This window comes from Carlito syrichta, unplaced genomic scaffold (assembly GCF_000164805.1).
Source record: "Carlito syrichta isolate Samal-C Ts95f unplaced genomic scaffold, Tarsius_syrichta-2.0.1 Scaffold311990, whole genome shotgun sequence".
Taxonomy (NCBI): Eukaryota; Metazoa; Chordata; class Mammalia; order Primates; family Tarsiidae; genus Carlito; species Carlito syrichta.
The window spans coordinates 90,494-114,225 of record NW_007256086.1 but is presented as its reverse complement, the minus strand read 5'-3'; the positions used below and the strand labels follow the sequence as shown (position 1 = coordinate 114,225).

The 23,732-nt window shown below is 35.4% G+C and overlaps 1 protein-coding gene across 3 annotated transcripts in view; it reads left to right on the top strand.

Annotated features, from left to right (window-relative positions):
• The window catches only part of RMDN2 (regulator of microtubule dynamics 2), a 77,921-nt gene that overhangs the window by 20,442 nt on the left and 33,747 nt on the right, over window positions 1–23,732 (top strand). For all 3 annotated transcript variants that reach the window (XM_021718240.1, XM_008069398.1, XM_021718241.1), the window contains 3 exons: window positions 16,019–16,193; window positions 16,734–16,836; window positions 21,568–21,628. In XM_021718240.1, coding sequence (XP_021573915.1) covers window positions 16,019–16,193; window positions 16,734–16,836; window positions 21,568–21,628 — 339 coding nt within the window. The remainder of the gene's footprint in view (window positions 1–16,018; window positions 16,194–16,733; window positions 16,837–21,567; window positions 21,629–23,732) is intronic.

The window sequence follows — 23,732 nt, the reverse complement described above, 5'->3', positions numbered from 1 at the left end:
GCTGGTAGCTTTGCCCCATCTCAAAGTGAAGTAACCTCAGGCAGCTTTGAAGATGAAAACTTTGCTGTCTCATCTCAGGATGAAGACAGGTCTTTACCTACTGAAATAAGGTCACCTCAGACTCTGCCCTCTCTTAGAAGGGCACCACAGGTCACAAGTTTTCCTGCCAGTCACCTCCATAGTCTGTAGAAATCACTACTTACTTCTCACAAACTCCCCTCCTCACCAAGCTTCACTACATATTTTCTGAAAAAGATTTCTATATTGCAGTATACATTTAACTTTAATCGCGGTATTTTTGAAAGTTAGTATATTGACATTATTGGAATATGAAAGTCAAAGATGATTTTATCTGTTTCCAGCTTTTTCTCAGATTTACTGATTGAAAATTGACTAGTCCCATGTTTCTGAGCGACTATTGTAATACATCCGTGGTCTGAAAATACCATCAAAGTTTGATGTATAAGTCTTGTCAATGTAATACATTCTGTGAGAGTCTAGTACCTTCTTTTATTGTACTGTAATTATTAGAGATAGTCTTCCTACATAAGCTATGGAGCTATGTTAACAATTCACACATTTTCATTTATATCAGCCTAGCTAGCTATCTGTCTCATGCCAGACATTCCATTGACAAGTGATGTTTTCATTAACATAAGAATCCACCTATAAGTTAACAAGCATTGTAGTGGAATATGTAGAATATTTAGAAACCAGATATTTTAACTAATTAATTTTAGCATACATTTATGTATGCACAAATCTGAAAGTTCAGGAATCTGTGAGATCAGAGATTAAAAGTTTGTGTGTTTCACAAAATTTTATTTTTAAAAGTGAATATTTAGCCGGGCTCAGTGGCTCAGCCTGTAATCCCGCGCCTTTGGGAGGCTGAGGTGAGTGGATTGCCTGAGCCCGCAGGTTTGAGACAACGAGACCTCATCTCTACAATAAATCAAAAAATCAGCCGGGCATGGTAGCGCGCGCCTATAGTTCCGGCTACTCGGAAGGCTGAGGCGGAAGGATCGCCAGAGCCCAGCAGGTCGAGGCTGCGGTGGCCGGGAGCGGCCACTGCACTCCAGTCTGGGTGACAGAGTGAGACTTCAACTCTAAAAAAAAAAAAAAGTGAATATTTTTCAGATTTTTCCCCATTGTATTAAACAGACTTATAAGTGTATTTATCAAAAGAACTAAAGAGTAGAAAATGTATATAGACAATATAGAATACAATTAGACTTTCTAGAGAAAAGGAATTTACATCATTTTAAAATTATTTATCATAATAAAATGTCTCCTAAATCTATCATTGGGCTAAGATCTTATTTTTATCTTTGTGATTTTTCTCTTCCTCTTAGCATGTATCTTAAAGTTTATTTTTGATTTTTAAAAATCAAAATATACAGGACTCGGTGGCTCAGCCTGTAATCCCAGCGCTTTGGGAGGCCGAGGTGAGTGGATTGCCCGAGCCCGTGAGTTCGAGACCCTCCCGGGCAACTTGGCGAGACCTCATCTCTACAGTAAATCAAAAATTAGCTGAGCATGGTAGCGCTCGCATGTAGTTCAAGCTACTTGGAAGGCTGAGGCGGAACGATCGCTGGAGCCCAGCAAGTTGAAGCTGCAGTGGCCGGGAGCAGCCACTGCACTCCAGTCTGGGTGACAGAGTGAGACTCCAGCTCAAAAAAAAAAAATCAAAATACATATAACAAAATTGACTATCTTCATCATTTTTAAGTGTATAGCTCAGTGGCATTAAGTACATTCACATTGTTGTACAGTCATCACCACCATCCGTCTCCATAACTCTTTATCTTGCAGAACTGAAACTCTCACCCATTAAATAATAACCCTCCATTTTTCTCTCCCCTCAGCCCTTGTCAATCATCATTCTGCCTTCTATGATTTGATTACTCCAAGTATCTTATATAAATGGAATTGTGTAGTATTTTGTGACCAGCTTATTTCACTTAGCATTATGTATGATGTCCTCAAACTTCATTCATGTTGTAGCATATTCAGAATGTCCTTTCTTTTTAAGGTAGAATAATAGTTCATTGTATGTATGTATCACATTTTGCTGATCTGTGTCAGTGGACAGTTTTGGTTGCTTCCAAGTTTCACTGAATAATGCTGTTAATGATGAATTTGAATGTACAGATATCTTTTTGAGACCTACTTTTGATTATTTTGAAATACCCAGAAGTGGAATTGCTACATCACATAGTAATTCCATTTTTAATTTTTTTGAACTACTGCCATATTGTTTTCCATAGTGACTGTACCATTTTACAATTCAATCAAGCATGGTGCACAGGAATTCCAGTTTTTTCACTACCTTGCTGACACTTTTTATTTTGTTTTGTTTTGTTTTGTTTTAGTAGCCATCCTAATATGGGCATGAGGTGGTATCTCATTGTCATTTTGATTTGCATATCCCTAATGATTAGTGATGATGAACATCTTTTAATGTGATTATTGTCCATTTGTTTATCTTCTTTGGAGAAATAACTATTCAGGTCCTTTGCCTATTTTTGATCAGGTTGTTTGTTTTTTCATTGTTGAGTTGTCAGAGTTTTTTTTAAACGTATTTTGTATATTATGTGAAAATACATATATGTGTTTTGTATTTTGTATATATGTGTAACCCTTTATCAGAGATATAATCTGCAAATGTTTTCTCCTAATGTGTAGGTTACCTTTTTACTCTGTTGATTGTAGCCTTTAATGCACAGAAGTTTTAGATTTTTTTTCTCTTATTACTTACATATCTTTTTAAGACGGGGTCTCACTATGTTGCCCAAAGAGGTCTTGAACTCCTAGGCTTAAGCAATCTACCTGCCTTGACCTACTAAAGTGAGGAGATTACAAGTATGAACCACTGTGCCTGGCCATAGTTTGAGATTTTGATGTAGTTCAGTTTATCTTTTTTTCCCTTCTTTTATTGCCTGTGCTTTTGGTACCATAGCCAAGAAATTATTGCCAAATACACTGGTCACAAAGCCTTTGCTCTATGTTTTCTTCTAAAAGTTTATGGTTTTAGGCTTTACATTTAGATCTTTGTTGCATTTTGAGTTAATTTTTGTGTTTGGTGTTGAGTAAGGGTCCAACTTCATTCTTTTGCATATGGATATCCAGTTTTCCCAACAGTATGTGTTGAAGAGACTGTCCTTTCTTCTTTGAATGGTCTTTAGAACCTTGTCAAAAATCATGTGACCATTTACGTGTGGATTTACCTCTGGACTTTCTATTCTGTTCTTTTGGGCTATATATCTGTCTTTATGCCAGTATCACATCGTTTTGATTACTGTAGCTTTCTAGTAAGTTTTGAAATCAGGAAGTGTGAGACCTCCAACTTTGTTTTTCTTTTTCAAGATTGTTTTGGCTATTCGAGGTCCCTTGGAATTCGAAATGAATTTTAGAGAAGATTTTACTATTTCTACAAAAAAAAAAAAATCATTGGGATTTTGAGAGGGATTCCATTGGATTTATAGATACTTTGAGTATTAACATCTTAGCAATATTAAACCTTCAAATCCATGAACATAGGATGTCTTTCTGATTGTTTCATCTTTACATTCTTTCAACAATGTTTTGTAGTTTTAGTGTACACGTTTTATCTCCTCAGTTACATTTATTTCTAAGTATTTTATTCTTTTTGATGGTATTACTATGGGATTATTTTCATAATTTTCTTACCAGGTAACTCATTGGCAATACATAGAAATATAACTGATTTTTGCATGATGATTTTCTGTCCTGCAACTTTGCTGAGTTTGTTTATTCATTCTTACAATTTTTTTGGTGTGAAATCATTAGGGTTTTTTTCTCCCTACATATAAGTTCATGTTGTCTGTAAACAGAAGATAATTTTGCTTCTTTTCTAATGCAGATGCTTTTTTTTTCTTCATCTTGCCTAGTTGCTCTGGCTAGGACTTTAGTACTATGTTGAATAGAAGTGGCAAAAGCAGACACACCTGTTTTGTTCTGGATCTTAGAGGAAAATCTTTCAATCTTTCACTATTGAGTATGATGTTAGCTGTGACTTTTCACATATGGTCTTTATTTTATTGAAGCATTTCTTTTTATTCCTAGTTTGTTGAGCATTTTTAATCATAAAAGAATGCTGAATTTTGTCAAATGCGTTTTCTACGTCAATAGAGATGATCATGTTCCCCCTCCTTCATTTTGTTAATGTGGTGTATTGCATTGACTGTTATGTACTGGACATACTTTTAGTCCAGGAGTAAATTTTACTTGGTCATGGTGTATAATTCTTCCAATGTACTGTTTAATTCTGTTTGTTGATATTTTGTTGAGAATTTTTGCATCAGTATTCATCAGGGATATTGGTCTTTAGTGTGTCTAGCTGTGCTATCAGGGTAATGATAACATTACAGAATGAGTTTGAAAGTGTTTCCTCCTCTTCAACGTTTGGAAAAGTTTGAGGACTACTGTGAATTGTTCTTTAAATGTTTGATAGAATTTCACAGTGAAACCATATGGTCTTGGGCTTTCCCTTGTTAGGAGGTTTTTTGATCACTGATTCAATCTCCTTACTAGTTATAATAATAGGTCTAGTTTTGTTATAGTTATAAGTCTATTCAGATTTTCTATTTCTTCCTGATTTGGTCTTGGTAGTTTGTGTGCTTTTAAGAATTTGTTCATTTTGTCTGGATTATTCAATTTGTATACTAACAGTACTAACAGATTATCCAATTTTTATACTAACAAATTGTGTTATTCATTTTGTTAGTATGCAAGTTGGATACAAGTCTTCATAATGCTCTTTTTATTTCTTTAAAATCGGTAGTAATGTCCCTTCTTTCTGATCCTAGTTATTTGAATCTTCTCTTTTTTTCTTAGTCTAGCTGAAGATTTGTCAATTTTCTTGAACTTTCTGAAGAACAAATTCTTGTTTTTTATATTTATGTTTTTCTGTTATACTTATTTCTGCCCTAATATCTATTTCCTTTCTTCTATTAGCTTTGGATTTAGTTTGTTCTTCTTTTTCTAGTTTCTTAATATGTAAATTTGGGTTGTTAATTTGGGACTTTTAAAAATATAAACATTTACAGTTGTAAATTTCCCTCCTATCACTACTTTTGCTGTATACTGTAAGTTTGGTGTGTTGGTTTTAATTTACATTTGATTCAGGATATTTTCTAATATGCCTCGTGATTTCTTCTTTGGTCAATTAGTTTTTTTTTTTAAGAGTGTGTTGTTTAATTTTCACATATTTATGAATTATTCAGTTTTTCTTTTGTTGATTTCTAGATTCAGTTCATTGTGATCTGAAAAAATCTTTTTTTATTTCAATCTTTTAAAGTTCATTTAGACTTATTTTGTGAACTATCATATGATCTACCCAGAGAATGTTCCATATGCATTTGAAAAGAATGTGTATTCTGTTATTTTAGAGAGGCATGGTCTGTATAGTTTGTTAGGTCACACATGTCTATAGGTCTGTAGTGATATTCAAGTCCTCTATTTCCTTATTGGTCTTCTGCCTGGTGTTTTATCCATTATTGAAAGTGGAACATTGAAGACACTTACTATTATTTTATTATTATAAGTGATTATATTACTATACTTTTACTATTATTATTTTACTTTTTCTATTGTTGTGTTGCCATCTGTTACTCCCTTCAATTCTGCCAATTTTGGCTTCATATATTTAGTAGCTATGATATTTAGTGTATTTAGTGTTATTGTTATATCTTCTTGATGACTTAGTCCTTTTATTATTATGCTTTTCTTTGTCTATTGTAACAATTTTTGACTTAAAGTCTATTTTGTCTTATTCTAGTTTAACCAACTCTACTGTTTAGCCAACTCAACTGATTACTAGTTTAGCCAACTCAACTGATTACTGTTGACATAAAATATGTTTTTTCATTTTTTCACTTTCAACATGCATGTTTTAGACAAATATTAATCTCTTATAGACAGAATGCAGTTAAATACTGATTTTTTAAAAATCCATTCTTCTAATATATGTCCTTTGATTGGGGTATTTAATTCATTTATATTTGAAGTAATTACTAACAGGAAAATACTGACTATTACCATTTTGTTATTTGTTTTCTGTATGTCTAATAGATTTTTTTGGTCCCTAATTTCCTTTGTGTTTTGCTGATTTTTGGAGTGAAATGTTTTGATTTCCTTTTGTATATATTCTGTAGAATTTTTTTGTGGTTGCCATGGGAATTACATATAGCCTCCCACAGTATAGCAATCTATTTTAACCTCATTCCAACTTCACTTCAAGTATATACATACAAAATTCTACTCCTTTCCAGCTCTATGACCCCATTTATGTTGTTGGTGTCACAAATTAATCTTTATATATTGTATAACCATTAATATAGATTCATAGTTACTTTTTATGCTTTTCTTTTTAAATCCTATTAAAAAAATAAAAAGTGGAATTGCTAACCAAAATTACAATAACTTTGGTTTTTACATTTGTTCACATATTTATCTTTATCAGATAACTTTATATTTTCATGTGGCTTCAAGTTGTTGTCTAAAGTCTTTTATGTTGCAACTTGAAAGACTCCCTTTAGCATTTTTTTGTATGGCAGATCTAGGAATAATGAATGCCCTCAGCTTTTGTTTATCTAGAGATATTTTAATTTTTCCCTCATTTTTGAAGTAGTTTTGCTGGTTGTCGAATTCTCAGTTTACAGGGTTGTTGTTGTTTTTTCTTTAGCACTTTAAAGAATTCTGATATAATCCCACTGTCTTCTAGCCTAGTTCTTTGGCCTTCCAGAAAGGCAGCAAGCAAAATGCCTTGAGCATCTAAAAAATTGTTGCCATGACCTTTGCTCTTGACCAGTTCACTTTTTCTTTGACTGGACCACTTCCAACTCTTGGTAACCAGGTTTATGCTGATAATCTTATTGAGGATTCCTTAAATGTTATAAGTTATGTATCTTTTGTTGCTTTTGAGATTCTCTTTGTTGTTAGCTTCCAGCAGTTTGAGAATGTATCTTAGTGTGGATCTCTTTAGAGTTATCCTAATTGGAGTTTGTTAAGTTTCTTGCATTTGTATTCCCTTGTGTTTCATCATTTAGGGATTTGGCCATTATTTCTTCAAATAAGCTTGATCTCCCTGCTCTCCTTCTAGAATCCACAATATGTGTTTGATCTACTTAATGGTGTCCCTTAGGTGTTGTTTACTGTTTAAAATTTTTTATCCTTTTTGTTCCTCAGAATCAGTATTTTCAAATTACCTGTCTTCGAGTTTACCTATTTTTTTTTCTGCCCATTTGAGTCTTCTGTTGCTGTGCTTCAGTAAATTTTTCAATTCAGTTATTGTACAGGGGTTCTTCAAGAAGTTCATGGAAGGTGCATATTATGAAAAAACTATGCATGAATTTCAAACTTTTTTGCACCAAAATAAATTCATACTACCTTATTATAACATGTTTGAATAGGATCTAGTATGAGGCTCTAAGAAAGAGAAGACATCAGTTTGAAAAGAGCCCCTATCAGAACAACATGAATTCTGATAAAATTAGAGCAAGAACAAATGTCAAATGTATGGAGAAGCTTGGGTGGTAGAATGATGAAACCATTGATGTTTTACATAAAGTTTTTGGGGACAGTGCCCCAAGGAAATCAGCAATTTACAAGTGGATACCTCAATTTTAGGAGGGACGAGATGATATTGAAAATGAAGCCCATAGCTACAGACTATCCACATCAATTTGTGAGGAAAAAATTAATATAATTAAAAATTTATAAGGAGTAACAACATAAATAATAATCAACATCTGAGATGTCTCAATTAGTTCAGCTTATACAATTCTGACTAAAAAATTACTGTTGAACAAACTTTCCACTCGATGGGTGCCAAAACTGTTGCACACAGATCTGCTTCAGACAAGAGCAAAACTTTCAATGGAAATTTTAAACAAGTAAGATGAGTATTTCTGACATATTTCTCCAATGAATTGCAACAGGAGATGAAGCATGGCTTTACCAGTACAATCCTGAAAACGAAGCACAATCACAGCAATGGCTACAAAGAGGTGGAAGTAGTCTAGTCAAAGCAAAAAATGGACTGGTCAAGAGCAAAGGTCACAGCAATAGTTTTTTTTTGTTTGTTTATTTTTTTGTTTATTTTTTTGTTTTTGTTTTGTTTTTGATTCTCAAGGCATTTTGCTTGCTGATTTTCTGGAAGGCCAAAGAACTATAACATCTACTTATTATGAGCATGTCTCGAGAAAGTTAGGCAGGGCTTTAGCAGAAAAATGCCTTGGAAAGCTTCAACAGAGAGTTAGTTCTTTTCCACCTTGACAATGCTCCTGCTCATTTATTTTATCAAGGACAACTATGACAAGAGTTTTGATGGGAAATCATTAGGTATACACTTACAGTCCTGATTTGGTTTGACTCTTTCTGACTTATTTTTTTCCTTAACCTTAAAAAGTCTTTAAAGGGCACCCATTTTTCTTCAGTTAATAATATACAAAAGACTGCATTGACATGGCTAAATTCCCAGAATGCTCATCTCTTTAGGGATGGACTAAATGACTGGTGTCATCACTTTGAAAAGTATGTTGACCTTGATGGAAATTGTATAGAGAAATTAAGTTTATGTTTTTTTATTTTTGTCTTTTAATTCCATTTTTCTATGAACATTTTGAAGTCCTTTCATGTTTTAAGCTCCTCAATTTATGTTTGGTTCTTTTTTATAATTTCAGGTTTTATGTTGATACTCTTATTTTTTCATATATTGTTTTGCTGATTTTTAGTTCTCTTTGTGCTTTCCTTTAGCTCTTTGAGCATATTAAAGACTTGTTTTAAAGTCATTAACTAGTACGTCCAAAGCCTGTCAGTTTTATTGTTTTATTTGAATGGGCCACCTTTCCCTGTTTCTTTGTATGCCTTATAATTTTTGTTTAACATTGTAAAAGTGAAACAACAGCCACCTCTCCTAGTATTTGTAGCCTGGCTCCATGCAGAAAATCCTAGAAGACCCTCAACTAATCAGCCTAGTGTGACAGTTTAAGGTCTTTTTGAGTCTTTTTTGAGCATGCATTTTCCCTGGATGTGTGTATGTGCGTGTGCTCCCATATATATGGCTGCTTTGAAATACTTTTAATTTCCCTTGAAGTCTCATCCTTGCTTCTTGGAGCCTTAGATGTTCTATTGGGTTCCTGTGCCCAAAGTCTCTTACACCTAGGTGGCCATAGGTCTGCTGTCCTCCTGTAGCTCTCATGCACACAATCCTGTCACTGCCTTCAGCAGCCTCCAGCCTGGTGCCTGAACTTTGCCTTCATTTCCATCTGAGCTCTGAGTCAAGTGAGACAGAAAACAGCCTCAGGGAGCCCCCAGATAAGCCAGAACATTGCAAAAAAGTTCTGGTCTTTTCCTTCTGCACTCAGGGAGAATCCAGGAATCAAGCGTCTCTCTCCTAGCCATACCACACCAGAGAAGAGATGGGTCAAGGATGAGCAAAACCACCATGACATTTTCTGCCATGTTGAGTGCAACTTTTTCTTGACTGGGCATTAACTTGGTTATTGCAAGTTCTTGACTTTCTAGATCTTCCACAAAGATGTGTCAGTAAATCCATTGTTGATCACTTGGTGTTTCCATTGGGGAAAAGACCTATTCCAATGGTACTCACTACTGATATTCTTCTATAAACGCATATTTTATTTTCACAGTAAATACTGTCGTTTTCTCTTTGGACAATGCAACGGTGTTTTCAGAGATTCTACTTTTGCTATTGAAACAATTCTATGCAGAATTGAAAGGATAAGAAAAATGGTGTAGTTATTATTAAATTTGAAAGCAGAAAATAGGTCCAGAAAAGTATATGAGGAACAAATGTTTGAAAATAAATTGGATATTTTGAAGTGAACTTCTCCAGACCTGCTAAAAAGCTGTTGGAAAATTCTAGGTTTGACATCAGATAATATATGAATTGCCTTTTTGGGGGGACAGAATAGAACAAATCAAATTTCTAACCCAAAGTTGATAGGAATAGTTAAATTTTCTCAGTCATGTTTGATTATACCATCTTTTTAAAATTGGCTTTCAGAACTGTCTCATAATTTTCTGAGAAATACTCAGTTATAAACGGAAGATCCAAGTCCAAAGTAGGAAGTAATTTTCCCACACTTGGGATTTTTTTAGTGGGGGAAAGAAACATGCCTATGTGTTTTCTTTTGTTTTGTTGGCCAGTTTGCCTATTTCTATGCCAATACCACATTGACCTAATTCTGTATCTTTATTTTTTATACTGTAGACCTGATGTCTGTACTCCAGAATTATCTTGACTCCTCTTGAACTTGACTTTCCATATTAATTTTAGTATCAAGTAAGTTCCATAGGAAAATTACACTGGGATTTTTTTCTTAGAATTGCATTAAAATTATAAATTAATTTAGAGTCATATGAAATTTTTATAATGTTGAGTTTTCCTATCCATTAATATGTTTCCATCAATTATATACTCTTTAATGTTCTCAAATGGTATTTTAAATTTTTTAATTTAATTTTTTTTCTTTTAGTAGGAGGTCTCTGTTGCCCAGGCTGGAGTGCAGTAGTGTAATCATAGCTCACTGCAGACTCGGATTTCTGGGCTCAAGTGACTCTCTTGCCTCAGACTCCTCAGTAGTTGGGATTACAGACATGTGCCACCACGCCTGTTTTTTGTTTTGTTTTGTTTTGTTTTGTCTCAAACTCCTGGGCTTAAGCAATCCTCCCGCCTTGGCCTCCAAGTGCTGGGATTTTATGCCCAGCTGATGTCTTGTGATTTTCTCCAGAAAAGTCATTTAAAAACTTTTGTGGAATTTTTTTCATAGGTATCTTGTATTTCTCCTATGATTATAAATGCTATATTTTTCTAACATTATATTTTCTAACTTTTTTTCTAATTGATTTTGAAGGATTGATCACAAAGCTTCATTAGTTGCAATTATCTGTAAATTCTTTCCAGTCTCCTATTTTATGGAATAATCTTCAAATAATAATATTCTGTTTCTTCTTTCCTAATTATTTCAATTTTTATTTGTGTTTCTTTTAATATTGTGCCAACAGGCCCTCCAGGACGTGTTGGAGAGAAGTAGCAATGTTGGACATCTTTTTCTATTCCTGACTTTTGTGAAATGCATTATAGTTTTTAGCATATAACCTCTATTAGGTTTGAAAGTCCTTTGTATTTCTTGTATAAGAGTTTGGTATTTCTTTTGTCCTGAAGCGGTGTTAGAATTTATTGAAAAATAATTTTTTTCAGTAAACAATGAAATTATCTTAAAGTTCTTGTTTTATCTGGTGTGCTAGAGAAATTGACCTTTTTGTTAAACTATGCTTGTAATTCTTGGCATAAATGCAATTTGGTTATGATATATTCTTTCATGTTTGTTACAGTTTCCTTGGTTGATATTTTATTGAGGCTCTTCGCATCTATGTTTATGTGTGAGGCTGATTCATAATTTTTCTTTCTTGTGATATCCATATTTGGTTTTTGTATCAGTTATAAAATTGTATAAAATTGTTAAAAAGGGATATTCCCTTTTTAATAATTCCCTAGAAGAATTTGAGTAAATCTAATTCTTTGGATACTTGGTAGAGTTCACTGTAAAGCTATCTCTGTGTGTGCATGAGAAAAAGAGTGTGCCAGAGAGAAACAAGTTGGAGCAGATATATAATTCTGATTTAATTTATTTAATGACTCTAGGAACATTTGAGTTTTTGCTCTTATCGAATAATAGCTTTATTGAGATATTATTTATATACTATAAAGGGCATTCTTTTAAATTGCACAATTTGGTGATTTTTATTTATTTTTAGAATTGCCCATTTCAAAATTGGGTTGTCTTTTTATTGTTGAATTGTAAGAGTTCTTCAAATCTTCTGTATATAAGTCTCTTGTCAGATATATGATTGATAAATAAATATTTTGTCTCATGCTGTATATTATATTTTCACTTTCTTAATTATATGTTTTGAAGCACCAAAGTTTTTCATTTTGATAAAGTTCAATTTATATCTTTTTTCTTTTGTCACTTGTGCTTCTGATGTGTCATATCTAAGAAACCATTGCCTAATCCAAGGTCACAAATACTTACAAATATTTCCTCCTATGTTATCATATAAGAAAGAAAATGTATGCATATAGAACGATATAAAACATAGTTTTAACTTTTACCTTTTAGGTTTTTGATACATTTTGAGTTAATTTTTATTAACTCAAATAATTGTGAGGTAAGAAGAGTTCAGCTTCATTTTTTTGCATGTGAATGTCCTTTTGTCCCAGCATTATTTGTTAAAGAGTATTGTTTCTTCCATTGAATCGTCTTGTCACTCTTGTCATAATAAACTGATAATAAATGTAAATGTTTATTTTTGGGCACTTAATTTCTAGTAGATCCTTAATGTCTGTTTCATATGTCTATCCTTATTCCAGTTCAACACTGTCTTGCTTACTGTAGCTTTGTAGAAAGTCTGAGTCCTCCAACTTTATTCTTCTTTTACAAGATAATTTTGGCTACTGGGTCTCTTGCATTTTCACATGAATTTTAGGATCAGCTTGCCAATTTCTGGGAAAAAATCCCAGCTGGGATTTTAATAGAAATGCTTTGAATCTGTAGATACATTTGACAATATCACCATCTTATCAATACTAAGTCCTCCAATGCATGAACATGAGATTTATTTTCATTTATTTAGAGCTTTCTTAATTCCAACAATGTTTTAGTTTTCAGTTTAGTCTTGTACTTCTTTTATTAGATGTATTTGTAAGAATTTTAGTCTTTTTAATTTTTATTTAATTTCAGTGTTTTTTTTTGTTTTATTTTGTTTTGAGTTGGAGTCTCACTTTGTCGCCCAGACTGAAGTACACTGCAGTCCTGGCCACTGCAGCCTCAACCTGCTGGGCTTCGTCGATCCTTCTGCCTCAGCTTTCCAAGTAGCCAGAACTACATACGCATGCTACCACGCCTGGCTAATTTTTGATTTACTGTAGAGACAGGTCTCTCCAAGTTGCCTCAGTGGGTCTCAAACCTGCGGACTCAAGCAATCCACTCGCTTTGGCCTCCCAAAGTGCTGGGATTACAGGCTGAGCCACCAAGCCCAGCCAAATTTCAGTGTTTTTAATGATATTGCAACTGAAATTGTTTTTTAATTTTTTTTGTTGTTGTTCATTGCTGGTATACAGAAATACAATAGACTTTTGTACTGATCTTTATTCGGCAGGCTTGCTTAACTTATTTATTGATTCTAATGTTTTTTTGTAGACTCCTTAGGATTTTCTATATATAAGAAATAATTTTACTTCTTTCTTTCCAATTTTGGTACCTTTGATTTCATTTTCTTGCCTAATTGATGGGTTTCTTTTTAAGGAATTTTTACATATTTCTAGGCAGTTGTTTATATCATTTATTTCCAAATAAATTTGCATAAAGTTGTTCATGGTAGTTTGTTATTTTGCCTTAAAAATATTATTTTTGATATTAATCTAGTTGCTTTCTTTTGGTTATCACTTTCTTATTATATTTCAGACACATAGAATTGGATTAAAGCTATCTTTTGCTCATGACAAACCCTGATTATCAGTTTCCACATGTTCTACTTATACTCATTTATTTAGTTATTATAAATAATGTAATAAGTATTTATAAAAGCACTTCTTAAAACAAAAGATAAGACCTAGACCATAATCCACATCAAACCATCTGGCTCCCTTGCTTCCTTCCACCCGAGGGCAACTGTCATCCTGAATCTATAATCAGAATCGTTCATTTCTTGCTTTCCTTCTTATATAATTCAGTGAATAGGGAATATTCCTTTAAAATAACATTTAATTTTGGTTGTTTTATAGAAAGGGGATCATGCTCATATAATTTTAGGAGTTTATTATTAACATTCTTCCTTATCTTGTATGTAACTCATTCATTTTGATTCTTGTGTAATGTTCATTCACTCTTGATGGGCATTTGAGTTGTTTCCTGGTGTTTACTATTGTGAAAGTACTGCCTTATGTATTTGTATACATATCTCTTTTTGTGCATGTGCAAGAGACAAACTTAGACTTAGGCTCAGTCCTAAGGTATGTGGAAGTTTAACCCTAGAAGTTAATGCCAAAGTTCTTTTCCAACTGGTTTGACCAATTTACATTCACATCAGATCCTGTGGGTTGGCATCCTCTTCACCATTTGGTATTGTCAGACTTTTTAAATTTTTCAAAAGAAACAGATGTTAAAAAAAAATCTTTGTGGTCCTTATTTGTATTTCTCTGATCACTAGTGAATGATGAATATCTTTTATGTTTGTTGGCTGTGTATTTTCATGTTTTGGAAAACCTATTTTTATCTTTTGTGCATATTTCTATCGAGTTTCCCGTGTTTTTCTCATTGAATTTTAAGGAAATATTTACGTATTCTGATATTAATCTTGTTTAGTTGTATGTATTGCAAAATAGCTACTCCTGATTTTTAATTTCTGTTTTTGCATTTTTAAATATGTCTTTTTATTAACAGTAGTTTTTCATTTTAATATAGTTAGTTGATTAATCATTTACTTTATAGTTATGATTGTATCTTGGTTAATAAAATATCGTATCCCCAAGGACTAAAAGATATTCACCTACATTTTCTACTAGAGTTTGAAAATATGTAAGAATTTTTATATCACCTTATGTTTTTAAAAAATTACAAGGTAGAGTCAATGTCATCTTTTTCCATAGAGATAAACATTTTCCCCTTCACAACCCTTTAATTTCCCACTGACCTGACATGCCAACTCGTCCATGTACCTCATTTCCATATACGTAAGTGTCTGTGTCTGAGCTCTGTTCTGCTCTGTTATTCACTCGTCTGTCCCCTGACACCACACTGTCTTTAATTGCGGTTGCCTCATAGTGTGTTCTAATATCTGGTGCAACAAATCCTCTCTCCTTGCTCTCTTTCTTTAAACATGCTTTGGCTGTTTTAGGCTCTTCACTTACTTTCATATAACTTTTGCAATCATCTTATTGAGACCTATGAAAATTGCTCCTAAGCTTCATAAAATTTGAATTGCGTTGAACCTAGATTAATCTGGGAGAATTCACATACTTACAATCCTTGGTCTTCTTCAAAATATCTTATGAGCATGATATATTTCTTCATGAATTTAGGTCATTTTATAAACCTCTTTTAATATGCTTTTATAATTCTCTCCATAAAATGTTCACATATCTTTTATTAGATTTATTCCTAGGTGGTTGATAGTCTCTGAGATATTGTAAATTGAATATTTTGTTTAATTTTGCTTTTTTTTGCTACTGATATATAGAAATAAAACTGTCTGTCATATGTTAATATACACCCATCCAATGTGCCGGGTTCTCCTATTAATCATAACTCGTAGATTCTTTTCTGTTTTGAGCATAAATAATATCATCCGTAGTAATAAGAAGGTTACAACGGAATAAGGACGTGAAGCAGGCAAGAAAGTAAACGATCTGGATATTCAGGGATGAACATGCCAGGCAGAAGGAAGAGAATATATGAAAGTCTTAAAGCAGGAACAGGACAGTACATGCCGTGGGGAAATAAAAGTCAAGCATGATGAGGGAATTGGAGGTGAAGAGAGTGTGGGGGTTGCAGTATTAAGTAGAGGCTCTACATGGGCCACACTGAGAGAATGGCACTGGAGTGGAGACTCGAGGGAGGTGAGGGTGTGAATGATGTGTCTGTCTAAGGGAAGAGCTTTCATTCCATCAGAGGGGACAGCAAGTAAATGTCCTGAGGAGGGCGCTTGGCATGTGTAAAAATCAGGCAGGCGGCCAACGTGGAGTTGAATAAGAGAGGTAGGAAATGAAGTCAGAGGGTGGTGGGGTTGAAGAGCGATGCCACAGGGTCTTGTAGACCGTTGTTAGAGCTTGAACTTTTTGTGAGTGAAAGGGGGTCACTGTTGCAGTTTCAAGCGTAAGGGGGTGTGGTTTGACTTGCGTTTATAAAGGGTCACTCCAGCTATTACGCATAATTTTCAAGGGAGTTGATGATTATTTCTGCAATTCTAGGTATATTACAGCTAATACTGACACAGAAGAACAGAGTTTTCCAGTCCCTAAGGCATTTAACACATATGTAGATGAATTAAATTTAGATGTCCTTCTTCAGAAGGCAGATCATTTACGTGTGAGTGAGTCTGGCAAGTTGGAGAGCTTTGAACTGCTTTGTGACCACAAAGAAAAGGTAAGAGACATGTGTCAGCTAACGCTCCATGTAGTTTCAGTTTTGAGAATTTAGCAACTCTAAACACATTTGTCTTAAATGTATAAAATCTCTAGAATTTTTTTATATTTAGGTAATTTGGGTAAAAGATGTGACTGCTTTTTTAAGTCTATGCAATCCAATTTGTAGGCAGTACCCAAAATGCTCACTGAGCTATTACATTGGTAGTGAAAACTTGGAAAGGAGAAGAGAGGATGTCACTGTCCCAGAAAAATTTATAGATTCTGACACCTGTCAGTTCTTTCCTGTATAGGTGGAGCTACTGTCTGGATAGTATTAATTAGTTTAAAGATCCATAGATAGCACTGTATTAGATCACATTCCTTAGCCATGAATACATGGATTTTAAATGTTTCATATTTAATTATGCATAAGCATAGATAGATTCAATCATCAGTAAATACCGGTTTACCTGCCTTCGTTTTCAAATGTTACAGGAGAAAACAAGCATAGTCTAGACAAGTTACTGAGTTATTCTAATGTGCAATTCTGTCTTTTCAGTTTAAAGATGAAATAGAGTTTATGTGGCGGTTGGCTCGGGCTTATGGGGACATGTGTGAGCTATCTACAAATACTCCAGAAAAGAAACATTATGCTAACATTGGTAAGTGTTTTGTAAAGATTGAGTATTCTCAAGTGGCAATTATGATCTACTGTAAATCACTAGTGAATTTCAATGAAAACTAAATTATCTTAGCTAAAACCAGTATGTGCACTCTATTTCAATATATCCCAATACCAAAAAATTAACACTGTCTCAGAATAGAAAAGTGTCTTTAGTCTATGGCCATACCACCCTGAACATACCTGATCTCAGAAGCTAAGCAGGGTTGGGCCTGGTTAGTACTTGGATGGGGGAAAAGTGTTTTTAGACTAAAGTATCTATTCATTTAAAAATATTTGAGGCTGGGCATGGTGGCTCAAGCCTATATAATCCCAGCACTTTGGGAGGCCGAGGTGAGAGGATTGCCTGAGCCCACAGGTTCGAGAACAGCCTGGACCACTTGGCGAAACCTCATCACTACAGTAAAATTACACAAAAAAAAATTAGCTGGACATGGCAGCGCACGCCTGTAGTTCCAACTCCTTGGAAGGCTGAGGTGGAGGGTTCGCCTGAGCGCCCGGCTGGGGTGGCCATGAGCGAGCCACTGCACTCCAGCCTAGGAGACAGAGTGAGACTCCAACTCAAAAAAAAAAAAAAAATTGAGCATATTAGAACAGGCAACTGAAAGAACCCAGATTTAATCTTTAAGTTTGTAAAATCATAGAAAGATAAGAAATTTAGTGGCAGTGTTTGAAAAACAATAATAGACAGAGGACAGTTATCTCCAGCAGTAGACTACAATTAAATAACACAGCTTACTTTCTGTAATGTAGAACTCCAGGAACCACCAAAAATAAGCTCTCAAACTTTTATTTTTCAAAACCTATCTTGAGGAAACACAATTAACCTTTTTTGTTAATTGTCTAAGCTGAATGATAGGTGTATGATGATTCTTCATACGGTCATCTATACTTTCTTGTATATTTTTCCATAACAACAATAACAAAATAGCCAGAATGTTAAATTGTTGTCTGTATCTCGGTGGATGTCAAAATGCTTTCTTGCAAACAAGACCCTCATTGCCATCTCTCTGAATTCCTGTGTTGTAATTCGATACCGAAACCCTTTCAGTTCTTCTTTGATTCCAAAGTCTTCTCTTTTCCAGGCTTTTCTTCTCTAAAATAGCATGAGGAACAAACAGCAGGGAAGATTTCCTCCTAGTCTAGTCATTGTTATTTCCAAGAAGGGTGTCTTACCAGACTCCTTGAAATCGTTGTATGTCTTCTACTTGGAGATCTCTTTGCTAAATGACCTCCCTCAGTGGGAAAAGACTGAGGGGGCCTCCCCCCTCTTGTTTCTTCCATATTTATCACCAGCTTTGTGGACCAGTTTTTCTGTAGCATTCCAACTTGCAGACTTTATACAAAATAGAATTCTAGGGAAGAGATATATTAATTTCAAGGTAAATAAAAATGTAACCAAAGAGAGCATAGTAATTTATTTTCATATCTTCTGAAAAAAATAAAAAGAAGTCTGTGTCAACTTTCCAGCATTCATCAATATTAAGTGCATGTCTTTCATGAGCTCTGCCCTACCCTGGGCATTATGTTAGCAGGTAGAAATAGGATAGTAACATAGACATGTCTCAGACTGCAGGGGATCTAATGGCTTTGGTGAGGGAAGGCCGTGTTTTCAAATAATCACGTCCAGAAACAAACTGAAATAAACTGTTATTAAAGAAGAGGCCAGGCGCAGTGGCTCACGCCTGCAATCGCAGCACTTTGGGAGGCTGAGACAAGAGGATTGCCTAGCTCGAGTTCGAGAGCAGCCTGGGCAACTTGGCAAGACCTCGTCTCTACAATAAATCAAAAAGCTAGCCAGATGTGGTGACATGCACCTGTAGTTCCAGCTACTTGAAAGACTGAGGCAGAAGGATTGCCTAAGCCCAGCAGGTCTAGGCTGTGGTGGCTGTGATCATGCTACTGCACTCCTGCCTAAGAGGTAGAGTGAGACTGCAGACCAAAACAGAAAAAAGAAAAAAAAAAAGAGTACAGGGTGTTAAGAGTGTCTAACAGCAAGGAAGATGTGATGGGAGAGGATGGAGGTTGAGATAGGAGAATCTTTCTTATGGAAGTAAGAGTTTCATAGAGAAAGTCACTTTGCATCTCTACTTTTAAATGGAAATACGAGTTTAATTGAGTTAATGTATGAGAAAAGAAATGAGTTGGAGGAAATTCAGGAGCAAGAATGGAACACTGAATTGAAATAGGATATATATATTTTTAAAAAGAGAAAAGCTTATAGTGCAAAGAAAAAGGAGTGAAGCCTCTGAAGTGTTCATTCACATATTGAAATCAGTGAAAAGGAATTTCTTTGATTTATCCAATTAAGAAATACTTATTCAAAATTATTGTGACCAGGAACAATGATAACATGAGGGGTGGGGGGAGGGAGAGGAGAGAGAGAAGGAGAGACAGAAATTTGCTGAAGGCAGTGCTACACTAAGGACTCTATGGAAGAGATCAATACAAAGACAGCCAGGTGTGTCAGGAGTACTCAGTCAAGGTGGTGACCTAGCACACTGGTGCTGAGCAAGGCAAGGGTTCAGACCAGCAGGAAAAACACTGGCATTCAGCATTCAGCAGGAGGGGGGCTGAAGCACAGAAGGATTCTTCTTGTAACAGCATGTCTGAAACTGTCATGAGAAGGAAAGAGTTGGTCCCTGGAGAGTGCAGAATTCTTTCATCAAACTCAGGGTGAGCATACCACAATGCAGTACATTTTTTGAAGTACTGTGCTTGATCATAACTTGGATTCCAAATAAAATATGAATGTAATTTTTGAAGAGACTATTACAATTTTCATAATTAACTGATTAATGTGAATGCCTCAAAAAGATCACAAAATACAGTTTTCAAAGGGAAATAGTTTTTCTTTTGTGCTCAGCTGCGTAAATGAGATTGCGAGACCATTTGTTTGCTACCCAACTTTGTTATATTCTCAGAGGAATGGGCTCACCTCCAGTGATACATGGGCAATTTTATTCATTTGGCAGTGCAGCTAAAAAGATTTTTGACTTTTTAATGCTTTTCAGTGGAAGAGTATGTTTTTCATCATTTATTTGAAATTGCTGAGTTCCTTAATATTTGTCCACAGTGTAATACTAGTTATTAGAATACTTCACTTTTTCATTCTTTTTCATGTATGTGGATTTAATGACTAGAGCCACCTTAACAAAGGAACAAATAAGAGAATGGTTGTTGAATAAAAGACCGTTATCTATAAAGATGATCTGAACCACTCACTAGAAAGGCATTTTGAATATCGTTGGATAGTCTCTCCAAGGCAAAAATAATAGAATAATAATGGATCAAAAATCAGCCGGGCGTGGTAGCACATGCCTGTAATTCCGGCTACTGGGCGACAGAGTGAGACTCTAACTCAAAAGAAAGAATAATAATGGATCATGGAAAAAAGAAGGTATAGAACAATGGCCCGTTTTGAGAAAGATTCTCAGAATGCAGACCTGTTTTGTTGCAAGCATTTTTACTTTTCAAGCTGTTAGACAAACCTCTATCCAAATTAATTATTACGTTATTAAAAATTATTCTAGCTGGGCTCAGTGGCTCAGCCTGTAATACCAGCACTTTGGGAGGCCGAGGTGAGTGGATTGCCTGAGCCTGTGGGTTCGAGACGCGCCTGGGCAACTTGGCGAGACGTCATCTCTACAATAAATAAAAAATTAGTCAGGCATGGTAGCGCGCACCTGTAGTTCCAGCTACTTGGAAGGCTGAGGTGGAAGGATCGCTGGAGCCTAGCAGGTCGAGGCTGCGGAGGCTGGGAGCGGCCAGTGCATTCCAGTCTGGGTGACAGAATGAGACTCCAACTCAAAAAAAAAATTATTCTAAACTAAGTAAAATACTTTGAGGGGATAATTTATGCTACTGAGCATGTTCGTTATTGTGAGTGATTGGGGAAGAGCTTCTCAGGGAAGCCTTTCCTCACTCCTGCAGTTACCCACCCTGCGGTACTCTCTTTCCACCTCGCTCTTATTTTTTGTTTGCAGGTTTTTTTTTTGGTGGGGGGAGAGTTTGGAGTCAGAGACTTGCTCCATCACCCAGCCTGGAGTGCAGTGACATGCTCACAGCTACTGCAGCCTCGACCTGCTGAGCTCAGGTGATCCTTCCACCTCAACCTTCCAGGTAGCTGGAACTACAGGTGTGCACCACTGTACCCATCTAATTTTATGATTTACTGTGGAGACAAGGTTTCGCCCCTGAGCTCAGACAATCCACTCATCTCTGCCTTCCAAAGTGCTGGGATCACAGGCATGAGCCACCATGCTCGGCTGCAATTTATTTGATTATATACCTGCAGCCTATAGAATTATGAGCCCTTGGAGGTCAAGGATGAGTCTTATTTGACATTATATTCTCAGATGGTCACCCAGTATGGCACTCAGTAAGTGTCATTTTAGTTAATTACAAAAAAGCAGTTTCTATTACACGTTTAGGTAATAATTAAATGACTTTTCTTGCACTTGGTTACTAAGTCAGTTAGTCCAGTGGGTGTCAGACTTGAACAGACATCAGAATCCTTAAAGGCTCATTCAAACACAAATTGCTAGGCCCCACTCCCAGAGCTTGTGATTGAGTAGGTTTTGCACATGGTTTCCAGGTGATGCTGATGCATTTGGTCTTGGGACCGTACTTTGAGAAACACTGAGTTAATTTAATAATCCACCTGCCAACTCACATAAAGGTACTAAGTATAAGTCCCTTTATCTTTCAGGAAAAACTTTAAGTGAAAGAGCTATTAAGAGAGCGCCCATGAATGGACATTGTCATCTGTGGTGAGTATATGATGTATGAAGTCTTTCCATTCTAACATGCTTCTTTAGAAAATTAATTTTTCAAAATATTATTGACCCATTTGACCTGCCAGTCACATTGCCTAAAAAAAATACATATAGGAGATGGCACAGTAACTGTTCCTGTTGTTTATTCACATATTTTTCATTATGCATATTTTAAATACAGCCAAAGTAAACTTTCATTGAACATTTCTTTTTTTTTTGAAAATTTCATAAATGAATCTACCAAGTCTAACAGTTTTGATGATAAATTATAATTAAATTTAGTTTAATATAGCATTTTATTTGAAAAAAATACTAAAATGATGCTATATTTCTAAATGAAAGGTAGAATGAAGGCTTCAAAGAATAACAGCACATCAACCATTTCTTATACCTTGATGAGTCATGGTATACAAGTTTCACAGATCAAGAAAAAGCCATTTATAATATAAAAACCTCAAAAAAGGCAATTTAATCAGTTGGATGGGTTCAGGTAAATACCCATGACAAAAAAAAATTATTCTTTATTATGTTGTGTTTTGGACCCGTTGTGTATATAAGCATTATTTTATAAATTCTAATACACAAATAATAAATATATGATTTTTAATTGTTATTCTTCCTCTTACTTATTGCATTTCTGTAACTTTTTTGGTTCCTTAGGTTTTGTTTTTTTTCCCCCAGCAAAAGAGGAAATTTAGATGCTGAAAATTTTAATAATACATTTATGACCCTTTCCTGAGCCCCAGGTTTCCAGAGATCCACCCCTCTTTGGGGTTGTTTTACTCCCTGTAGTGTACTCTTAGGCAAAATCTCCCTCAAAATGGCTTCCATTCCACAGGTTTGCATTTGTCCCAAGAAACTCATTTTTACCCCCACCCAGTGATCTGAAGTAGAACCGTTTTCCAAAGCAGACCTGTTTTTTTACTCTGTTGTCAGCAGGGGGAGCTCCACTCACAGACTCACTCAAAACTTCCTTGAGCAGGAATCAGTAACACTTATTTTTGGCGTCTGAGTCTCACTCTGTCGCCCGGGCTGGAGTGCAGAGGCACAATCATGGCCATTGCCGCGCTTCGATCTACTGGGCTCAGGCGATCCTTTCACCTCAGCCTTCCAAGTAACTGGAACTACAGGTATGCACCACCACACCCAGCTAATGTTTTGATTTATTATTAGAGACCAGGTCTCGTCAAGTTGGCCAGGCTGGTCTTGCAACCCTGAGCTCAGGCAGTCCTCTCACCTCCACCTCCAGAAGTGCTGGGATGACAGGCGTGAGCTGTGTCATCCAGTGTGCCTGACCAGTAACACTTTTTGTATTTCTTCCAAACTCTGGGGTGCACTTGCTAAAACATGAATATGTTTTTGGAAGCTGCCCTCCCTTGGCTTCAGATGAGATGCAAGCCTAACCCCAGCTCTCTCTCTTGAGAGGTGGGAGATGGAACACACAACCCCCTAGCCCTGTAGAGACCCTTATCCACCATCTCGCTCCCTCCCAGGAATTTTTTTTTTTTTTTGCTTTCTTTTAAGTAACCTAGAAATGGTGTCTCTCAGAACCTGTGAATCATTTCATTAACATGTCATACATGGGTAGTAGAAAGTCTTGCTTTAGGAGTTAGGGTGCCTAGTAGATACGTTCTATACTCTGGGTGCTTCTGTCAGAACTCTAGGAAAAGGGTAATTTTGCAGGTAGCATCTTGGTACAGATGTATAAAGGTCTTGGTTGTTATTTCTATAGCCAGGCTTACCTAAATCATTTGATATACATAATGCTAAGACCAATACAAGAACATTTATGTACGTGTTAAAATACTTGCATTCTTCTACTTTTAATAGTAACATAGTGAATTTGTGCTGACCAAGCCATACTGTCTGTCTCCCTCTCCTAAGATTGGAGGTGTTTGGAAACTGGTTAACCCTATTAGGATGCAGTAAGAACACCCAAGGCCGGCTCTTTTTTTTTTTTTTTTTTTACTCTTTATTAGCTATTTTATTTTATTTTCTCTTTTAATTTTTATCTTGAAATTGTGGGGTACAATTCAGGGTTAGGTATACAAATGCTCCTTGTGCAGGTACCCTTATTGATGAGGTGTGCCCCCCCTTC